Below are 23,359 nucleotides of genomic sequence, written 5' to 3'. Positions count from 1 at the left end.
TAATAGGAACTTAATAGGGTATTTACGCAGTGGGTGCAGACTCACCAATATGATTTTTTAAAATTTCATTGTGATTTGAATGCCTTGTATGATATCCACCTGGCAAGTCATTTTCCTTCCCGATGCCTTGGTTTTAAGGCATGCTTTCTTTTCCAACTCACAGGAAACGGTTGAAAACAAGCATTACGATTTTGCAGAGGTATGGATTATGACGAGGGAAGAGAAACTCACGTATAGCGTACACATATACCCCCTTCAGGTTTTTAAAAACATGTCTTCTTATTAGAATGGTAGGTAGAGATTGTGTTCGGGGTTTCTCTCCATGTGTGAGGGAATACTGCCCTCAGAGGGCCACGGCAAGAAGTTCATTCCTGACAGCTCAGCAGCTCTGCTGCTGTTGATCTGGCCCGCGCGCCTGTCTGGGGAGGGAGACGCGGACTTCCTGAAGTACTTGACCAGGGTTGCGTTCGTGGTTCTGCTTCTTTGTTCTCTTAGACTGTCAGATATAGCCGTACACTCCAGTTTGCGAGCAGCATTGAAGCACATTTAGTTCGCTTTCTAAGAAAACTGTAACAGATGACTGGCCACAAACAGCCCAATTAGATCAGTTTACAGAAAGGATAAGAAAATGACATAGGATCGTTAGGACTTTACTTGGGTGTGTCTTACTTTTTATCCCTTTGATAACAGATATTCTGCCGTTCAGAATTATTTGAACCGTTCTTTTGAATACATAGCAGCATTCAGTGAAATGGAAGCATTATAGTCCCTTCAGTTTTATAAGCTTAAACACAATCACATGTTAAAACACAATCTAAACCAAGAATAACTTACTTCACTGGATATGTAATTCCTAAAAAGAAATATGCCAGAAGTTGAAATGCACGATTATCCCTAAGCATTAATAAAAGTCTAACATTTATGTGTCATTTAACATCTCTGAATTCAGAGTATTTGAAATTAAATGATAATTAACTTGTGCAGTAAGGACTGGAGAATGGAAAGGCCTGATGTCGGAGGACTGAGTGGCACACTTGAGCTTTTGTTTTTTGTATGTAGTGACTTTCTTATGAGATCATTTGAAAGGAACATGGAGATACTGACTCATCAAACGCAGTGGCTGGCTATGTCACCCGGGATTGACGTGCTACTGAATTAAGAAAGACTGTTGATGTCTGTGACAGCATTATCAGTTTTTAACAAAAGCTTTCAGTTGGTTGCACCTAAGTGATATGTGATCCATTATCAGTAATAATGGGGGGATGAAAATCTAGGGCCCTAGAAGAGTGAGTAACAAAACTTGGAATTTTATCCCCACAAAAACACAGCATCTGCTTTGCTCCACTCATGTGGAACTGTGATTGTGTGGACCAATGAAATTAATAAATTGCACTTTATTTCATATACTCGATTTGCTTTTGTGTAGTTTAGTCTGTTGTATGTATTAGGCACTCACTAAATCTTTTTTGTTTAGCCATATCTTAAGATGTTCATTCATTTAACAAATGGCAGTGTAAACACTAATTGATTTCTTCTTTACTGTTGCTGGCCCATTTTCCAGATGAGGAAGCTGAGGCACAGAGAGCTCAAGTGATGGGGAGGGTTGGCGTGGGAACTCTGGACCTCAGGGCTGTGTCCCGACCACGTAACACACTCATTGCTCCCCTGTGAAAGCTGGGCCGTATGTCAGAGCGGGACTTGGTTGATTTCAGTAGCTCTCTTTCCAGATCTCAACTTTGTGCTTGATTTGGTACCATGCCCAGCACCTCGGCGTGGCTGTGTGTGCAGGGTAAGGGCACTCCACCACCAGTCTCTGCGTGTGCTGTGAGAGCTCTGGGGCGGGGGTAGGGGGGGGCAGCCCAGCACTGTGGGTTCAGTACCTTCCGATGTCCTTTGCTTATGCCTGCCACTTTAAAAAATATATGTACCAATATTTTTTAATTTTAGAGCGGAAGGGAGAAGGAGAGAGAGAGAGAAACATCAGTGATGTGAGAGAATCATGGATCGGCTGCCTCCTGCACTCCCCACACTGGGGCTGGAGCCCACAACCTAGGCGTGTGTCCTGAATTGGAATCGAACCGTGACCTCCTGTCTCATAGGTCGACTCTCAACCACTGAGCCACACCGGCTCGCACTTACCACTTCTTTCCTCCACTGGTGCCCTGTGCTGTCCCAGTGCGCACACTGCCCAGGAAGAGCAGAGGAGAGGCTGTGGGCCCGCCTTCAGAACTAGAGCATTTGTGCTTCGATGCAGGGTCACTCTCGGGTCCCCGCTCCTGAAAAGTGATCCAGGAGACACGCGTTGGCGAGAGTCTAAGAGCAAACCCGCTTCTGTCTGGGGAGTGTCATTCTCTAAGGCGGTGATTTTAATATGGGGGGGTGGGCACTGAATCTCCTGAGGGTCCTTCCAGATGACACAGGACTCCTGAGGGGCCAGCCCTCCTGCTCCCTGCAGATCCCGTCCCTGCCATGGGAGGCGCTGCTGCTACGTCCCGCAGGGCGTGGGTGACACCTGCCCCAGGCGCTGAGGTCCATGGCGAGGTTTGCCTTAAAGACTCGCTGCTTCCCTATCGGATGTTCATAAGGCCTGTTCCCGGCAGTGTGTTCCCTACAGGAGCCTAAGTACGTGGATTGGTGTGGTTAGAGGATACGGGTGGTGCCATGGAAAGTATTTACAGTAAGGAAGCGGTTCCGTTCCCAGGGAAGCGGTCTTTTTAAACGGGATCCGTGCTTTGAAATGGTCTGAAACTCCGCGGTGACATGTGTGCAGGGGCGGCCGTGTGCCCCGTGCAGGGTGTGGAGGTGGGACTTTGCGGTGGCGCGGGAAGCAGATGAGAAAGTAAGCCCTGCTTTCCCGACCTACAAGGGCGAACATGTAAGCAAAACAGTAATTGAGCTCACACTGAACCCAGCGGGAGGCCGGGCACGGACCGAGGAATTCTCCACCACATACCACCGCTGTGTAAACCCAGCTCACGGTTTATGCTTCATTACATCGCCAAGATGCAGTTCTTCTGTTGGCTGGTTTGTGTGGATACAATGTGCTCCCTCCTCCTCCTCCTCCTCCTCCTCCTCCTCCTCCTCCTCCTTCTCCTCCTCCTCCTCCTTCTTCTCCTCCTCCTCCTCTTCCTCCTCCTCCTCTTCCTCTTCCTCCTTTTCCCCCTCCCTCCGTCTCCCCCACCCCATTGCTTTTCTCTCACAGTAAAACTTAATACTACAACTCCATCAAGATGCTCTACGTTTAAAAAATAAAAAGTATCATATTTTTGGTTTAAAGTGCAGTGTTTCCTGAAAGCAAAGGGAACGGAGATGTGATTGACTAATTTACTGAATACCGTGAAACAATTCCCAGAATGCTTCAAGATAGAAGGGGCTGGGAGTGTTCTGGGTCCCAACAGAAATGGTCCAGCAGATCGGGTCCTGCCAGCGGCCGCTCAGAGGCCCAGGGAAGCCGGCAGCTGGCACTAGCGTTCAGTGCGCAGGTCTTCAGCTTCAGTGCAAAACATGGGCCTGGCCTGGCCTGGGAAGTAGATATGAAAACTGTTCTTTTGTTTTGTTTTGTTAATCCTCACTGGAGGATATTTTGTATATTTTCCATTGATTTATAGAGAGTGGAAGGGAGAGGGAGAGACAGAGAGAAACATCGATGTGAGAGAGACACACCAATCGGTTGCCTCCTGCATGTACCCCGACCAGGGCCGAGGAACCTGCAACCACGTACGTGCCCTTGACCGGAATGGAACCCGGGAACCTTCAGTCCACAGGCCGGCACTCTCTCTACCCACTGAGCCACACTGGCCAGGGCTGCAAACTATTCTTAACCTAAGAGTGACAAGTCCATGCGTTCTGCAGTGGAAGCCAAATTTCTTGACTGTAATACACTTTTCAAAAGAATCTCGAAGGAGCACATGCGATAACGCACAGGAATGCGGCACATCTGGAAAGCTTTTCCGGCATCTGGGAGGCGCGGCCCAAAATTGCCGAAATGGCAGGCCGGCGGCAGTGGTGACGCTGACCAGCGCCCAGCAGACAGGTCCCTCTGCTCCCCCCCCTCCCCCCGCACTAGCCCGACGCCCTGGGCAAGAGATCATGGCAGAGGCGAGTACTTGGCAGGGCGCCGCTTTAACCAGCCCTGCAGGAGCCATGAGAGAAGGGACCAGCATGGGCAGCATCTTGCACCTTGAAAGGCAGGGGTGTGCCCCGTGTTACGCCAGGTGATGCACTTTGTAAACGGTCACCAGCTCCCGCCTGTATTGTCACGACGAGGCTTCAAAGAGGAGTGCGTGCCATGCCTGGTCTTGGCATCCACGCAGCAGCCACCAGTTCTCCCATGAAATATCGGAGGATCGTTGCCGATCCTGCCAGTCCCTTTGCCCACAGCGCCCACAGCACACACCAGGCCACAGACACCACCGCTCCCCCTGCCCTCCGGGCCCAGAAGGTGCCGTTTGGAAATGCCACGGCCCAGCACGGCCTCCTGGGCCACTAAGAATGACCGACAACGTGGGGGACGTTGTCATTTTGCATGTGAATTGCTCACATCATCCCCTTTTCTCCAGTTGTCTGTCCTTAGCTGCCGGCGAACTTGAAGCTCCCTCCGTGCGGGCAGGCCCGGGCCGGTCTCATTCATTGCTGCAGCCTGGGTGCGTGGGCATATTTTGACACTATTTTTGAATGGATGGATCTATTAGAAGATTATTTTGCCAATTCTAACATACAAATGTTTACAGAACCTTATTTTTTGATCTGTGATCTCCATCGAGCAGCACCTTACAATGAGGGAGCTGGCAGGAGTCTGAAGGCTTTGGGCATGCTTTGTAGCCATCACGCGTTTTTCCGTCAGCACACCTCCAACGCCGGTTGGTGACAGTTGCCCAAGAGATTGAGTAGTTGGTCCCAAGGGCAAGGAAAGGACATGCTTTTCTTAAATTGACTTCAGGGAGGAAGGGAGAGAGAGAGAGAGAAACATCAGTGATGAGAGAGAATCATTGATCGCTGCTTCCTGCATGCCCCACGCTGGGGATCGAGCCCACAACCTGGGCAGGTGCCCCGACTGGGAATCAAACTGTGACCTCCTGGCTCATAGGTTGACGCTCAACCACTGAGCAACACTGGCTGGACAGAAAGGATGCACGTGAAAGGACTTAAAAGAAGAATGATAACCTGAAAATTTAGGTTTTCAGGAGCTGGAAAACCTAATCAACATAGATTTGCTGAACGCCAACAATATGCAAAAGCATCTTCCTTTTTTTTTTTAAAGTTACATTTCAGATTATTCCTGTGTAATTAAAAACTTATTATGCTGCCACATTGCAATGTGGATAATATGAAAAAATTCATTAGTATTATTTTCAAGACATACGTAAAAGAGGATGATAATTTCAGCGAGAAACACATTCCTCCTCCTCCCTGAGGCATTAATACGGCTTTCACTTAGAACTAATTGGAAGATGGTATTGTGATCTGCTATATAAAAAGCAATAGGCAATTTCAGAGATCGCAAATGTTTTATTACATTCATTGTGTATTTCTTTAGGAACTATATTTGGCTTTAATATTTAACATGTAGCACGCTATTATGAACTATATATTCAGTATTTGTTTATGGGGCCAATACTTATTTATGAAAATCCACCAGTGGATACGTACTCTGATATATTTTAATTTTTTTAAATGTATTTTATTGATTTTTTTTACAGAGAGGAAGGGAGAGGGATAGAGAGTAAGAAACATTGATGAGAGAGAAACATCAATCAGCTGCCTCCTACACACCTCCTACTGGGGATGTGCCCGCAACCAAGGTACATGCCCTTGACTGGAATCGAACCTGGGACCCTTGAGTCCGCAGGCCGACGCTCTATCCACCGAGCCAAACGAGTTAGGGCCATACTCTGCTTAAAAAATATATTTATATTTTTTAAGCAGTTCTGTGTAAATTTTAGTTGGTATCTGTCAACAAGCAACTCAATATTTACAATATTGTGAACCATGAAATTGAATAGATTCCATACTGAAATTAACATTAAACCTTTATTTGTCTTAAGTAACTATTGAGCCATGAAGACATTTACCTAAGACCAATGGTTTCTGAAAATCATATAAATTAATTTTTACTGAAAGCTGTCAATTTGGGGTTAAAAGCTCTTCTTTGGAAATTCTTAAAATATTTGAATTTTCACAGTGCTCTATCCAGTGTATGTTATTTATTCAAAGCTATTCAGAGAGACCTAAGGCTTTTGCTCTATTCTTTGGAAGACGAGTTCCTCCTCTGGTACCGGACCTCTATCTTAAAAAGGATTGAAAGTGAAAGTAATAAGTCAGTAGTGTGCTTTGACATTGGGTAGCCTTTTCCTTTCTTTAGATGGGATTCAAGTTTTCTATACCTGACTAGCTACTCAGACAACGGGCACTTGGAACACACTGCGGCAAAAAAAGAATGACAGTCTTTACTGCCAAGGGTGAAAATCGAGTTTTCAAGCAAAAATTTGAATTTTGGAGAACATATCTGCTAGCGTGAGCCTACCAGCTCCCAGTGCTTGCTTTTCTGATGAGATTTGCAGTGATAGCGAATGTGATTATATAGTGAAATGTGCTGATATTTGGAAGATCAATGGACCAGTGTTTTTGAAAAGACCGGTGGGTAATGTTACAAAATGGCGCATCGTGTAAAAGATTCCTTCAGTGTCTAGACCCGTGGATTTTCACAGAACAGTGTAGAAAGTTCCTGGATATGGTTTCTCATTCCACATCACAGGTGATCTTTTAGAAAACTACCACTCATCAAATACTGGTGTAATAGCAAAGAAAGAGACCTCTAACTAGGTGAATGCTCTTCCCTTTTCCAGCTCCATGTCTGTCTGAGCGGCTTTGCCCCATATTTCAATGAAAATAACACGCTGCCCCAGGTTGAGTGTGGCCACATAGGAAACTCTGGCCATCTATTCAGCCAAACACTTAAGAGATTGGCAAAAGTGGAGAGCAGTTCACCTCTTCTCACTCATTGTTTTGTTTTAGAAAATATGATTTTCTTCCTCAAAATATTTATTACATGTAATGTGTTTGTTATTTTTAAAAGTAGCAATAAAATATATACTTTTTCCAATTTCTAATACAGTAAACATTATAGATATAATCATTTTCATATAAATGAATATTTTGGGGGGGTCCTCAGTAATATTTATGAGTGTAAAGAGGTGTAAGGTAAGAAGTTTGAGAATTGCTGATTCAGAGCAGTGATTCCATATCTGAAATATATGTTAGGGGGAAGGGATGGAGGAGCTGGCATTTTATGCTAAGAGACTTGCACTTTACAGTAAAGAGGAAGGAGTCAGAAAATGGTTAAAATATATTTTTATTAATTTCAGAAAGGAAGGGAGAGGAGAGAGAGAGAGATAGAAACATCAATGATGAGAGAGAATCATTGATTGGCTGCCTTCTGCATGTCCCACACTAGGGATCGAGCCCAAAACCCAGGCATGTGCCCTAAGCAGGAATCAAACTGTGACCTCCTGGTTCATAGGTCGACACTCAACCACTGAGCCATGCCAGCTGGCTGAGAAGTCAAAATTTTTGAGCAGAAAAGTGATATGAGAGTAATCTGGAGGTGACAGATGCATCGGGGTAGGAGTGGGGGAGTGAGTAGAATGGAGAGCAGGTGGAGCGCATGAGCAGAAGGGCCACCATAAGGTGTTGGGTTTGGTTTAGGCTGAGCAGTGTTGACCTCGCTACTGATGGGATAAAATAAGGGAGCAGTCAGGCCTTAGGTTTGAGCTAAGATAACCGGGGTCGGGAGAAGCTGATTGGTCAGGAAAGTTGAACTACTTCCACATTTTTGTAGCACTGCGATCAGGCATTGGAGATTGAGTCGCCAGGTAGAGATAGCCGGTGAAGAATTGACACCTCAGACCAGGTGGCTTCCCCTCTCTTGTGGTATCTTAGGGCACCTCTCTTGCTTCAAATGATGAAGAGTTCTTGATGAGGTAAGACAATGGTGATCTGGTTGCTAAACTTCTCTATTTTGGTAGCTAGGTTTTATATCAAAATCTGATAAATGTATTAACTATCATGTGCTTGGCACTGTACCATGGGCTCTTATAGTTACTATATTTGTGTGTGTGTGTGTGTGTGTGTGTGTGTGGCCATGTCTATGACTTTTAAGCTCTATTAACCCAGGTTCTTTAATTTCCAAGACTTATTTACAGCATTTCACAGAAAGTTATTTTCCTATGTAGAGCAATACAATGTTTAAAGAAGTTATGATCAAGATTTAACAATGAAACTAGACTCTGTTCCTTTTTTTTTTTTTTAATGGCACAATTAGTCAATGGTACATGGAAGAGAAACTTTTGATTCATATCCGTCTTAGGATAAGTGTGTTTCATAGGAATTCCTCAGCGCGAGCCGTGTGGATGAGTGACCACGGCTTTTTAAAAGGGCTGAAGACGTGCTCTTAGCAACCATCTGATAAAATGAAAAACTGAACAAAATGCGAACGCAGGTGAACGAGTCTCTGAAGAAATGATGGTGCAAACGAATCGTCAAAGTGTGAAATCATTAAAAACGAAACATGTTTGGGTTTTTATTGAAACTTAACTGCAGGCTTATGTATTTTCTTTTGTAAGCGAAGTTAGAAGGAAATGGCCTAAAATTCTGGAGGCCAGTGTTGTAGGACATATATTGTACCACGATTTATTTTTCACATAAAAGCTGATGTTCATCTCCCCCCCCCCACCCCCCGTGGCATTAACATGCATGTTTTCCTCATGTAGGAGAATATATAAAAAACTGGAGGCCACGATATTTCATTTTGAAGACAGATGGCTCATTCATCGGATATAAAGAGAAACCTCAAGACGTGGACCTGCCTTACCCCCTCAACAACTTCTCAGTGGCAAGTAAGTTCATTATAACTGTTGACTCACTTGGTATTTATTTATTCGTGTGGCCTCATGTGTCAGGTATCTTCTGTATGAGACGCTGATGAGAAAGTTGAGGTTTGTAGTGAACAGCAGAGAGAATTTCAGCTTTGATAGAATTTCAAAGAGGGAAGGAGAGAGAGAAACATCAATGATGAGAGAGAACCATTGATTGGCTGCCTCCTGCATGCCCCACACTGGGGATCGAGCCCAGTAGGGATGATCAATGATATGTGGTCTTCGGTAATGAATTCTTTAATATTTTTAATAGTGAGCACTTGAATGTGATCATTATAGTTCCCTGAATATGTGCTGCAGGGTTTCCTTTACAAAATGCAAACAAAGCCCTTCGGACCTGATTGCTGGGTGGACCTCGTTGGGGGTGGACATGGTTGCTGGGTGGACATGATTGGGGGTGGACACGGTTGGGGGTGGACACGGTTGGAAGAAGTTGCAGCAGCTCCTAGTGCATTTCCAGTCAGTTTCCTGTCATGACCGTAGAGCCTCTGAGTGGTCGCATGATGAGAAATAAGTGATTTCCATCAGAAATTATTTTTCACGGGAGACTTTATATTTGTAGTTAAACATTTCTTCCTTATAGACATCTAGTAAAGTATTTGTGATGTAAACTTATTTTGAAATTATGTGTTTGCTTGAACATAGCACAGAGTGAACTGGAATACAGTGGTAAGTTATGATAATGACCTGAGTTATTATTGCAATGTTATGACCAGACACTTGAAACTGTTCAATTTACTGATTATCAATGAAAGGGTTTTTTTTGTATTAATTCCAAAGTAAAGTGTTTTAAAGTTGTGTTGAATTCAAATAAACCTGCCTAATAGCTAAAGTCAGTGCCATTGAGATAAAATCTTTAACTGAACACCATTCTTAATTTTGGTTGTATGTTGTTATCTGTTATCTCCATTTGGAAAAGATATGAGGGAAGATTGAAGCTGAAAAATAATAATTAAAAAATATAGTAAAATAGCAACAACAGAAAAATCCAAGTGAACAAAAGTCCTTCCATTTTATGAAAGTCATTTTACCATTATATAGAGCCCTGGTCTTTTCTATGGCTACATCTTTTATTTTTTTTAAGAATAAGATTAAATAATAAACCAAAGGATTTGTGAAATCATTTGAGTGGTAAAGATACTAACTTATAAAATAAAGAAAATAAACAACCTCTCTATATAAGTGGATTCTTGGGTTTTCCATTTAAAAAAGTGAGGACACGTACATGTATGGATTAGTTAAGGAAATTATTTTCCCACCCACATGCTCATTAGCTATGTAGATCCTTCTTTCAGTAGAAAATTATTTTTAAAATCCTATTGTAAATTGAAATACTTTCCTGTATTTTGTATTGATTTAACACATTTTCACTCTGAAGATCTTCTGGGCAAGCATTTGCTTTGAAATGACAGGAATTGGCTTTGAAAACATTAGCAGCATAGATTGTCATGTGCTACCCACAGCCAGTACAGTTCCTCAGTGTCTCTGTTTGACTAGCGAATGCTATTGGTTTGTCAGAAATAATTTATAGAAGCTTAGAACTCCTGTATCTGCTGATCAAAAATGCAGCATTTTTTGACCTTATGAAATTTCACACCCCCACAAGTTTTAAAGACATACTGTATGTCACAATCTGCCCACATCTGCTCCCGCACTTCCACCGGCAGCGGCTGAAATACAGGCTGCACTTCGGGGCGGGGGGGGGGGGGGGGGGGGGGGGTCCTGTCTGGTGACTGACAGCTCATCCCCGAAATAAATATTAGTCGGCATCTGTACTCTTTACTTGTAGGTAGTTGACTCAAACTAACGCGTTGTACACCAGCTCTTTGTTTTCCGAAGTGTATTATCTTGGCTCTTACACTAGATACACTCTCTTAAATGGATTACTCTTAAAGCTTGATTTATTGCAATTTTAAATTTTGTAAAAAAAATAATAATTACCCGAGGAAATTGTGTAGTGAAATGGGCGCTGGTTGAAGTTCAGATTTCAGATTTCCCATAATTCATGAGCATGACCTTGGGCATTCATTCTCTGAAACTCTGGTCTTTAGTTCCTTCATCAGAAGAGCGGGAACCCTTGGGTTCAATGAATCCCTAAGGCCTTTTTTTGTCTCTAACATTCTGGGATTCTGTGAGGGGGACATTGAGCAGGCCCTTGAAGAGTGAATAGGAGTTAAATTAAAATAGAGACGACTATTCCAGGCGGAGGGTGACAAAATATTTTTATGAGACATTAAAAGAAAGAACAGTTGGAATATGAGAGGGTTACTTCATCAATAGTTTCCCTACATCCCAGGCCCTGCTAGTATATGAAAAAGAGACTAGTTTAAAGGTATTTCTAAGGTATATTGGGAAATATTGTCTATACATATATCCCATTGATAGCTTCGGTGTGAGTCTCCTGTTTTTCCTGATAATTAAAAATGTGCCTTAAATTTAATGTATGTGGGTTTTAATAGAATTCTATGAAAATAGGCTTTTTATCCATATATAAAAAAATAAAGTGAGGCCTGGAAGGGACTTAGAATTGACCTTTACCGCCTTCATGAAATTTCAGATTCATTCCTTTCTTTTGGATCTAAAATTTCCAAACAGAACATACTCATTGTTTCTACTTCTCAACCCACTGCAGTCTAGCTTTCCCTCTTGCTTACTTGATTGAGCCCACTTTTATTTCATTAAGTTCCCCAGCGATCACTTAATTTCTAAAACTAGTACAGTGGGGCCTTGACTTACGAGTTTAATTCATTCCGAGATTGAGCTCTTTAAGGAGCTCATTAACTCAAATTACTCTCTCAACTCAATGCAAAAAACCGGCCGAGAGACAGCTGGTATCTCAAAAAACTCGTTAGTCGGGACACTCGTAAGTCAAGGCCCCACCGTAAACATTTTTCGGTTCTTCGTTTCCCGGATGTACATCTGGGCTGCGTTTAATACTATCGACCACCACCTCCTTCCTGGGAGGACCCCTCTCATCCTCTCCTTCTGGAATGCGTCTTCCTCCGGGCTTTCTTCCTTTGCCTGCTGCATGCGTTTCGATGTCTAACCGGAATCTGGCCAAGGACTCTTCTCACTTGGTCCCCTCCCCTTGGTGGCCACATTCTCTTTAAGGTCCCTGTATGCAACTTGCTCCCACAAGGCCTTTCTCCTGAGTGGTAGGTTACCGTGTTCACCTGACCCCTGGGCCTCTCTACCTAGATATGTTTTGGACTCCACATGTCCCAAGCTGAACTCAAGATAATTTTGTCAATCCCTCTCCTTCCCCCATCCCCCCAATGTTCAGTATCTCATTTCTCTCTTGAGCAGAATCCTGGATCCATGGCATGCCTCTCCCCGCTTCACATCTTCACCCACTTCCAACTTGTGTCTAGTCCTGCTGCTTTTGCTTCTTATTTCTTCAACTTCTGTCCTCCCCTGTAATCACCCGAAAACAAGCCCTCGTCATCTCTGCTACAGATTCTGACCTCGAGGCTCTGCCACTTGTAACACTTCCTTCACCTGGCCGTCAAAGGGATCTTTCTAAAATCAAAGCCTGAGTATGCTGTTCCCTGGGAAAGCCCAGCCCGGGGTCTTCATTGCTGGTGAGTCGGGTCCAGCTTCCTTCATTTACATACGCGATCGCCTGTCTGGCCTCTGCTCTCCACTTTTATATTTTTTAATCTTCATTGTAGAAAGTATTACATGAACCAATTCCAGCCCGCTCCCATCCTCTGCTTTCAACTCTTGCTTTGTCTCTCTTCTGTGTAGGTCCACTGGGCAGTTCTGAGCTGTTCATTATTCCCTGCACCGCAAACTATGCTGCTGTTCTCTACTCTGAGCCTTTGTCTATGCTGTTCCACCCTCTGATTGGAATCTCCTTCTGTTCTCTATTTGCCTGGATCATTTTATTATTATTATTATTATTCTTTAAGACTTAATTCAGATTTACATCCCCAGCCTACTTCCTTGCTGAATGGCTCCTCTCTGCCCTTCATGAAGCTGTTACCGTTGGTGGTCATCACCGGTATTTCTCGATCATTTTGTTCGTGTGTGTGTCTCATCTGCTAATCTGAGATATTTGAGGGGAAAGAGCCCAGTGTCATTTGTCTGATAGCTCCTAGGACCCTCATGTTGGGTTTTCAGTAACTGCTTTCAAGGGAATATCTGAAATAATCTAGTCCATATTTTTTTCTCACTTCTTGGTAAGAAAAATGAAGCCTTTAGAAATTCAGTGATCATTTTAAGGTTGTTTTACTAGATAGTACTAGTTAAGTATCTCTCTATTGTTGTTTAAAAGTGTTATTCCCGCCCTGGCTGGTTTGGCTCAGTTGATAGAGTGTCAGCCTACAGACTGAAAGGTCCCAGGTCCGATTCAGGTCAAGGGCACATGCCCGGGTTGTGGGCTTGATCCCCAGTAGGGGCGTGCAGGAGGCAGCCAACCAATGGTTCTCTCTCATTGATGTTTCTATCTCTACCTCTCCCTTCCTCTCTGAAATCAATAAAAAATAAGTAAGTAAATAAATAAATAAGATATTCCCCCTCTCCACCACATTCTGTGGTATTCTACCTAGAGTAAAAGCCTTGAGATTTGATTTTGGGTGGGCATTCCAACACTTACATTGCTAGATATTCTTTGTCATGCAGAATTCTTCGAGCCCTACACAATGTGGATAATGACATTTGACCTCCATCCTTCAGATGGGTCAAATGTGAACTATATACAAAGGTGCCTTCTACATTTAGTGCTGTAGAAATATAAGTAAACTTTTTTTTTTAAAAGCAGGGTACATTTCTAATGAGAATTGTGGTTTGGTAAATTGCTAATTATAGATTGAGATTATCTTTGCACAGGAAATACTACATTTAGACTGAACGATAATACAGGATTTAGACAAGCATTATTGCAAAGCTGTGTTCACAAGTACTTTGAGCACAAAAGTTTGTCTACCCAATGGTCATGGTCTTTAACATTTTGACAGTTATCCGTCCAACTCAAAAGTAGTAACAGTTCCTCAGCGGAGAACTGGAACATTTGTTCATATGTCTTGGGGATCAACCTTCTTGCTGTTGAGGAGGTGCCTGGCTATGTCCACAGAAAGACCGCCTAGAATTCTACTTTATCCTGTGTTGCAAATATTGGCTCACTCTGGCAATATCTCCTTCTTCCCTGAAATGTTTCTCCAATCCCTTTTTGAAAAAATAAGTTGGTCTGCCTTTTTTAGGCCAATTTTAAATGTGAAATGCCTATCCTCATTGATGGACACTTTACTTTTTATTAAGTTAAATGTAGATACAGAACTGATTTGCTTTTGTATAATATTACTTTTTTAGCTTTCGTTTTTATTTTCCAGAGAGAAGTTGGTGTAATTTTTATTTTTTTAAAATATATTTTATTGATTTTTTTTACAGAGAGGAAGGGAGAAGGATAGAGAGTTAGAAACATCAATGAGAGAGAAACATCAATCAGCCGCCTCCTGCACACCCCCTACTGGGGATGTGCCAGCAACCAAGGTACATGCCCTTGACCGGAATCGAACCTGGGACCCTTGAGTCCGCAGGCCGACGCTCTATCCACTGAGCCAAAACAGTCAGGGCTGGTGTAATTTTTAAAATTGTAAACTAAAAATGATTACATCTTATCCTATTTAATCCCACCTTACTTATAATTAATACAGAAGACATTAAGGGGGACTTAAGGAGGGAAAGAGAATTGACGTTTCTAAGAGCCCACTTGGTGCGAGGTGCTTCATTTATATGAGCACGTTTTTTTCATGCCAAGTACAACACGAAATAAATGTTACCGTAAACAAACTGGACAATGAAACTAAAAACCAGAGAAACTTCTCCAGGGTCTCCAGTCAAGTAGCTGGCAGAGCTATGATTTGGATTCTGCTCTAACCCCTGGCTTGAGTGTGATCAGTCCTGTAAAGGGGTCAGAGTGACAGCTCTCTTCAAATAATGCTGAGTCAGCACCCACAGCCATCTCCGGGTCAGCCAAGTCTTACAGTCAATAGCAGACTCCGCTCTTCTCGGGGCGGGGGATAGGTGGCGGTAGAGGGGATGTGTTCATGTAACAGTCATGCTCACTGGGCCACAGCAGACGGGAAGGCATGGAGGCACTAGCCAGGTGACCGATCATTTGATAGAAATGTTTTATGTGATAATGAGTCAGTCCCTTAACCAGCCTGGGACTCAGAGTTTTGTCCCTCGTGGCGAGAGGGAGTCAGCCTGTGGCATCTCTCCAGTTCTTTCTTCTAACATCCAGTGACTTGCCCATCCCCAGCTATACCTCCAAGTTAAAAGCATTTGTGGTATTTCGAGTCAAGTTCAATGCGGCCCAAGGCCACAGTTGGGGGAAGGCCCGCTCAGCCTTGGAATTGAGGAAAGACGCAGAGGCATTCCTTTGGGTTGGAAAGAATACATCCTGGAGCAGATGCTGATGGAGACACGCAGCGCAGGGGACCAGAGAAGAGAGCGGGGTGCCCGCCGGAAAGTTGAGTGGAGGAGAGTACATTGCCCCAGATTGCAGTAATGCCTCGGCACGACAATGCGGTCTTTCACCGCGACCACAGCTCCCATTCATGTGTGTTGTGCGCTGCTTCCTGTTGCTAATTGTCGGCACAATAGTCCTGCAACGGGGCAGCCCGAGTGTCCTTCTGCACCAGCTTGTCATTGTCTTTCTCCCTCACCCCCACCCCTGCGCTCAGAACCCATTACCACGCTGGCATTTTTAGACATTTTCTCTGTTTGAAAATGGCAGTGCTTTTGAAACACGCCAGAACAGTTCATGATAATTGGACCAGCCAACCAGCAACAGCGTTTGCTTCCAAAAGGACACTGATAAGGCTGCTCTCTCTCTGTAGGATACTCTGAGAAAGGAATTAAAAATAAACGCATGGTGCTCTCTTTATAGCATCATGTCACAGGCATCGTCTCCTTCGAGCGCCTCCCAGGCGGGCCCTGGAAGTAGCACGTTTGGTGAAAATCGTTTCGTTGGCCTGTATTATTTACAGACAGACAGTTTACCTGGTCAGTTCTTTGGAAAATCTGTGCCTTTGGGAAGTTACATTTGGCTGTTCTTGGAGATCGTTTTATTATGACGAGGGAGTCAGCATGCTCGCTTAGATTCACAAACCCCAATACGTTCTCATTTCGGCCTCCAGGCAACTGGCGTCTCATGTTAATTCACGTTAGGTTTTCAACATTTTGGCCAGTAAATATTTCACGTGCTTTGAACCTTGTACCAGTGATCTAATGTTGACAGGAAGGTATTTTTCCCCCAATTATTTCCCTATAAGTAAATCCTGAAACTGTTTTATTCCTGACCAGCTCACCTGTCACCCAGAACTCGCCTATCTTATAAGCATATGATCACAGTGGGTGGTTGTTTTTACATGGAATATTCTCACACTGGATGGTAGTTATTTTTGGTGTATGGATACCCAACAAGAAGTTTGGTCAGTTTTCTTTGGGGAAGACTCTTTCCATATTCTATATCTAGTCACCTGTTTCTGTTAGTTTGATTGTGAAAAGCTAGAAAGTGAAGATGCAGAGCTTGTTATAAAGAAACTAGAGGCCCAGTGCACGAATTCGTGCACCAGTGGGGTCCCTCGGCCTGGCCTGCGGGATGGGGCCGAAACTGGCTCTTTGACACCCCCCGAGAGGTCCTGGATTGTGAGAGGGCACAGGCCAGGCTGAGGGACCCCACGGGTGCACGATCGGGGCATGGGAGGGACGCGGGAGGTTGGCCAGCTGGGGAGGGACCACGTGAGGGCTCCAGGGTGTGTCCGGCCTGTCTCGCTCAGTCCCGATTGGCCAGACCCCAGCAGCAAGCTAACCTACCAATCGAAGAGTCTGCCTCTGGTGGTCAGTGCATGTCATAGCGAGCTGTTGAGCAGCCTTAGCATATCATTAGCATGTTATACTTTGGTTGACCAGATGACCAGACACGTAGCATATTAGGCTTTTATCATATAGGATGAACCTGTATTTCCTCTCTTGAACGCTGCTAACACCCCAAAAACAGCACATGACATGCTAGAACGCGCCTAGAACTTAGAGCCGCAAAACCTGGACCCGAGATTCAGTTTTATAACCTCACGGACGTGATGATTTTGAACAAGGGACCTACATCAGCTCCTGTTTCCTTATTTGTGAGACAGAAATGACGACAACACCTGAGGACTTTGTTGGGAGGGTTAGTGAGAGTTAACGCTCATGAAACCTTCATGTTCCGGTGGAGCAACTGAGAAGGTGCTTGCAAAGAATGACTAAGTTGTCATTATTTAAGAAGAATCAATTTGGGGGGGAATATAATAGAAAGGAAAGTTTCCCTAGTGACCTAAATTGGCAAAATACTTAAGATGATTTTTTTTCTGTTCTAACAATGAATGAACTGGTTATTCCAAAGTATCTCTTTGCTTACTTGCAATGCAGCAGCCAAACCAGACTTCAAAGTGAAGCAATTTGTCCTAAAGACCCAGAGACTTCTCTGTGGCTGTGGGTGAAACCCTGTAAATTAGGAAAGTTCATCTGGAGTCAGAACTCCTGAGTGGAAAGAGAGACATTTATGTCTCATCTTGAAGTTTCTAGAGGTGAGAGAGTGTTTTCCAGACAGGTCAGATTCTTTAAAAAAAATTTTATTTTTTATTTTTATTGATTTCAGAGAGGAAGGGAGAGAGAGAGAGAGAAACATCAATGATGAGAGAGAATCACTGATCGGCTGAGTCCTGCACGCCCCCCCACTGGGGATCGAGCCTGAAACCTGGGTTTGTGCACCAACCAGGAATCGAACAGTGACCTCCTGGTCCATAGGTCGATGCTCAACCACTGAGCCACCCTGGCCAGGTTGGACAAGTCCGATTCTTAATAGTAATTTGGTTTTCTTTATAAATGTTTTTAATGAAATTATTAGGCTTATTTGTTTATAATCCTCCAAAATTCACTGTTTTTTTCTTTTGTTTGTTTCTTTTTTTGGAAGTTGAGTACTTTGCTCTGAATAAATAGGCCTTTTCATTGTTCTCCAAGGGAAACAAATTGTATAACTATTCTGTAAATCTAATTCTACCACTTTCCCAAGGGAAAGAAAGCTTGCTCTTCAGTCAGAGCTGTAGCTATGTAATCACGAATTTGACGAGGCTCTTAATTTTTCACATTGATGTTATTGAGATTTATTTATACATAAACATCTATATCTGTATATGCTTAGAGCAGGATTTATTACTAATATTCTCAGAGGTGGTGTCACTGGACAATGTAGGTGTTTTTTTTTTGGAAAATATCTTTTTATTGATTTCAGAAAGGAAGGGAGAGGGAGAGAGAGATAGAAACATCAACGATGAGGGAGAACCATTGATCGGCTGCCTCCTGCACACCCCACACTGGGGATCATGCCCGCAACCCGGACCGGGAATCGAACCGTGATTTCGGTGTTCAACCACTGAGCCACGCCAGCCGGGGCAGGGCACTTTAGATTTTGAAGAAATAAGTATTTCAGGTTTTGGGAGGCACTGATACTTGGTCATTGTTCACTGGGTTCAGGTGTGAAAGCTCCCTCATGAAGTTATGCTCCCCTTGGTGGTGGGCACGTGCTCTGGGTCCACACCTTGGCACTGGCAGTGTTCAGTCCTTCACTCACTTCCCTAACGACTTTAGCATCCATTGGTGATCCTGGCCGGAATCAATCATTTTATTAGGTGTAGGGTATCTTTCAGCTGTTTTTGAAAATGTGGTGTTAGTTAGGCACCACAAACTCCTTACTGCATTTGGCTAATGTTAATCATGTATTAGTTCATTGTGTTTATTCGATTGAGACCTGCTCTGTGTAGGCACAGGACGAGGTAATCAAATACTACGACCCTTGCCCTCAGGGAATTTGCAGTTTAATTTACGTTCTTGTTGGATTGTTTAAAAATGTTGTTATGAATTCCAGTTTCAGCATATTTGAAATATAAATTAGTTTTTCTTAATTAAAACAGAATGGTGTTCATGATTATTTTTTAGATTTCCACACAGTGTTTTGCTAAGCTGTGCTAAAATGGGTAGAACTCATCCTTTCTGCATCCGGGTAATTCACTTCTGTTTGTTTCATGGGTTGTGATCACTAATAAGCTGTTTACTTGGCTGTGTGAGGACAGAGGCGTCTGAGCCACTATGAAATATGATGATGTAGATCATTATTTAATGAAATGAAAAATATCACAACATAGTAAATGAGCAAAGCACTTAGTAATACTAGGGTTCCGAGGCCTGGCCTGCAGGGATCGGGCCAAAACCGGCCTGGTGCATGAATCAAGATGGGCTGGACATGCCCTGGAGCCCTCCTGTGGTCCCTCCCAGGCAATCAGTACTGGGCAAGACAGGCCGGCCCCTACAGCAGCGGTTCTCAACCTGTGGGTCGCGACCCCTTTGGCGGTCGAACGACCCTTTCACAGGGGTCGCCTAAGACCATCCTGCATATCAGATATTTACATTACGATTCACCACAGTAGCAACATTACAGTGATGAAGTAGCAACGAAAATAATGTCATGGTTGGGTCACAACGTGAGGAACTGTATTTAAAGGGCCAGAAGGTTGAGAACCACTGCCCTACAGGGATTGTCTGAAACTGGCAGTCCAACATCCCCCAATGGGACCTGGATTGTGAGAGGGTGCAGGCCAGGCTGAGGGACTCCACTGGTGCATGAATCCGTGCACCGGCCTCTAGTGTGCATATAAAATCTTAGGTTAATCCTTCCCACCCTCCCCCTCTTCCCCCTCCCTCCTTCCCTCTGAGATTTATCAGTCTGTTCTATGTTTCCATGCCTATGCATTGAGCATCTGCCCCCTAGTGGTCAGTGCACATCATAGCTACTGGTGGAACAGTTGCTTAGGCTTTTATATATATAGATGTTCCATATGCTGTAGTCTCATTTTAAAACATGCTTACAAAAGAAATATACATGAAAACATTAACCATGTACCTATTTATGAATTTTTCTACAGGAAGCATAGATGATTTGAATATGAATTTGTATAATGAGAAAAAAGGAAGAGATATGTTTAAAAGCCAACTTGCCTCACAACAATGTGAATGTACTTATTAATGCCATAGAACTGTGCACTTTAAAATGGTTAAAATGGTACATTTTATGTTACATGGGTTGTTTTTTTTAACCACAAAAAATAGTTCATGGCTATTAGACTGCAAAAAAACAAGACCACAGAACAGCTCGCCTCATGATGCGTTTTGATGTTTGCCTGACTCGGGACTCTCTGTTAGTGAGGCCTCATTCATTTTGTATGTTCACTATGTCCCAGGGGGACCACGGTTTATTTTTAATTAAAATTGGAAGAATGCAGAGAGTAGTTGTTCTAGAAGACTTTTGAGATGTTGGTTTATTTAGAGGTAGGATTTTGAGGACGGACGAGATGGAGAAATGCTGACGGGAAGGGTGTTGGCTCTGAGATGTACTTTTGCTAAATGATGGTGACCTATTCGCTAAAGAAAAATGTATCAGGAGAAGTTCACATTAACATGTCGTGATTTCAAACTCAATTTAAATCCACAAATAGTCTCCCCTGTTAAAACCAACATGGTGAAGTTTATGATCATTAAAAAGCCAGAATTTGAAACGTGTACCTTAAAGTGAAAACGTCTTTTAGAGTGGAACATAGCGTTAGTAACCCCTCTTACTCCTTCACTTACAGAAAGTTCTTTCTTATGAAATAAACAGTAATAACTTACGCCTCCCCCCCATTTCCTTTTATGGAAAAGGATATTTGTACTCTGGTTCAGACCACTGGGCTACTTGTCACATTGGCCGGCAGCAAAAGCATCCTGTCCTTTGTCTGTTACCCGAGAGAATAGAAACCTGGAGCTGGACCAGTGCGAGTTTGGGAACCACTCTTCCATCGTTCGTGATTGAACATGTGTGTTCCCATTGGCTTGGTCGGCGTTCCAGGGCGTGAGACCAGCCGCGAGAGGACGCAGGTCCCCGCTGCCCCTTCCTACTGTCTTTCTCTCTAAACCACTCCCACTGCATCCTGCGTCCACAAATAAAATGCCACCTCGGGCTCCTACGGGGGATCCCCCTCTTCCCTAGCCATCCCTCCGCTGTGTTCAGAGCCAGGAGCAAACACATGGGGGGGGGGGGGCCTCTCCCTCCTCAAATATGTTATCAGGTGACAAGTACCCCGACTTCTTTGTAGGAGAAAAGGGGTCACAGAGGGAGGAGGGCAGGGCCCAGGGAAGGGCAGGTGCGGAAGAGGGAGAGTGGAAACACCTTTCCAAGTGGGAGGCAACATGGACAGACGATGCCTGATGGTTTAAAGGCATTTTTATGAGCAGCGTGTTCTCTCCGAAAGAGCAGGGCATTTGAACTCACGTAGACCTGGGGGTAAATGTTCGTACAGTGACTTGCAAGGTGTAGGTTTGGGGGCAAGTTATTTAACCAGTTTCAGTCTCTATTAGCTCCTTTATGAACTGGAAGATAATAATAGAACACCTCTTAGATGTGTCCCGCAGATGAAAAGAGCAACATAGAGTTGCTCTATGCAACAAAGGACAGGAAGCTTTTGCTGCCGGCGAATGTGACAGGCAGATGCCCCCATGGGCTCATCACCAGATCAGCTGGCACAGCGACGGCCCCTTCCTGACAGCCGTGGAATGAGTCTCTGGAAGGTTGGTGTGCTGGGGCTTCCTTGGCCACCCTTCTTTTTTGCCCCCTGGACAGTAAAAACTTTTCAGCAAAAGGAAAAAAATGTGTTTTGCCCCTTTTATAAGAATAGCCGCAATCATCATAATCATAATAATAACAGGCTAATATGCAAATGGTCATCACACCGTGATGCCATAACGACCCATCAGCAGTGGCGCTGGGCCGGGCTGGGGGACCTGAGGCCACACCCCCACCCCAGCAGGGCTTGACAGGGGACCTGAGAACACGCCCCCCGCCCCAGCAGGGATTGATGGGGGGACCCGAGGCCATGCCCCCTTCCCCAGTGGGGATTGATGGGGGGACCCGAGGCCACGCCCCCTTCCCCAGTAGAGCTTGATGTGGGACCTGAGGCCACGCCCCCGCCCCTGTGGGGATTGATGGGGGACCTGAGGCCACACCCCCGCCCCTGTGGGCATTGATGGGGGGGGACCTGAGGCCACACCCCCGCCCCTGTGGGGATTGATGGGGGGACCTGAGGCCATGCCCCCCCGCCCCTGCGGGGATTGATGGGGGGGGACCTGAGGCCACGCCCCCTGTCCGGCACCAGGGCTGGGGGACCTGAGGCTGCGTCCCCCCCTCGGCGGGGCTTGACGAGGGTGGGGCTGGCCGGGGCTCAGTCTGGTGCAATTTTGATGCACGCGCGGGTGGGCGGGGACTTGACTCTGGGTCCCACGCCGCGCCCCAGACTCTGACAGGAGGGAGATTTTATAAGTGAGGGCTTCAAACTAAACTCCCTCTGCTATAACTCACACCTGGCAGTACAGTCTGTGATGTAATTATAATGGAACCGGTTATCATCCCTTTGTTTTTCACATTCACTGTTAGCAGAATTTACTTTAAAAGAATAGAACTAATGTTGAAATAAAATTTAATTTTTTTCAATAAAATTCTGACACGTATCCCGAACAGCTCTTTTTGGTAGATGGCTTTTGACCTGGCACGTTGCCATTTCTTCCGTCGGCTCTCAGGTTTACAGACAGATCACAGCTTTGAATAAAGCTGGTGGTCCATGGTTCAGAATGGTGTGAAGTCAGCAGGATGTTGGAAGTTAGTTTGTAGTTTCATTTGTTCGGGTGATTTTTAACTAGTATAGCTAATTTAAATTCCGGTGTGACAAAAACTTTACTGAAGAGTATTCACAGATTATGATACAATAAAAGTTAGCTCCCTGGCATTTCATGTAAGGCACTTGCTTCATTCGTGTGTATTACATGGTTTGAGATATCACGGATGATCATTTGATTAATAGCTTTTCAGAATCTCTAGCCGAAGTTTCTACTTTTGTTTTTAAATCGGCCGAGTTTGAATTGGAAATCTTTACATGACTAAATGGAAAATATTCTTCTGAAGAAGTATTGACTGTTTATTCACCACCATCCCCTTTAAGAATTCCCTTTAAGAACAGGAGTCCCCTTTAAGAATAAAGGTTTTTAGACATGAGCCATGGCAGGTTTGCCTTCACTTTACAGAGAGCTGTGGGGTGTGTTCCTGAGCCCATATTGTAGCTAACACGGAAGAACCCAGAACTTTTCCTGTTGGCTGGCTCACTTGTTTTAACATGGTTTTTTGAAGTTTTAGTTTTTGTGGCTTCAGATCCAGCTCTGTAGTTACCGCTGTGCACGAAGGGCAGAGAGCCCTGGATGTGGTGGGAAATTATTTTCTTCTCTCGGTGCTGACTCGCTACCAGATGAGGGAGGCTCCCCGAGACCATTCTCCGGGCGGAGACGATGCTCTCAGATCTGAACAA

General features: G+C 44.3%; 1 protein-coding gene across 8 annotated transcripts in view; it reads left to right on the top strand.

The window, feature by feature from the left end:
• The window catches only part of AKT3 (AKT serine/threonine kinase 3), a 228,266-nt gene that overhangs the window by 115,917 nt on the left and 88,990 nt on the right, over positions 1 to 23,359 (top strand). For all 8 annotated transcript variants that reach the window (XR_011469357.1, XR_011469355.1, XR_011469356.1 and 5 more), the window contains one exon: positions 8,769 to 8,894. Coding sequence is in view for 5 of the 8 variants with exons in the window: in XM_070401367.1 (XP_070257468.1) it covers positions 8,769 to 8,894 (126 nt within the window). In the remaining 3 variants the exon portion in view is untranslated. The remainder of the gene's footprint in view (positions 1 to 8,768; positions 8,895 to 23,359) is intronic.

The sequence above is a fragment of the Myotis yumanensis genome, unplaced genomic scaffold (genome assembly GCF_028538775.1).
Source record: "Myotis yumanensis isolate MYYU_CA2020_CCGP unplaced genomic scaffold, mMyoYum1.0.hap1 SCAF_22, whole genome shotgun sequence".
NCBI lineage: Eukaryota > Metazoa > Chordata > Mammalia > Chiroptera > Vespertilionidae > Myotis > Myotis yumanensis.
Note: the sequence above shows the minus strand (reverse complement) of the source record. Positions and strands in the feature narration are given on the sequence as shown.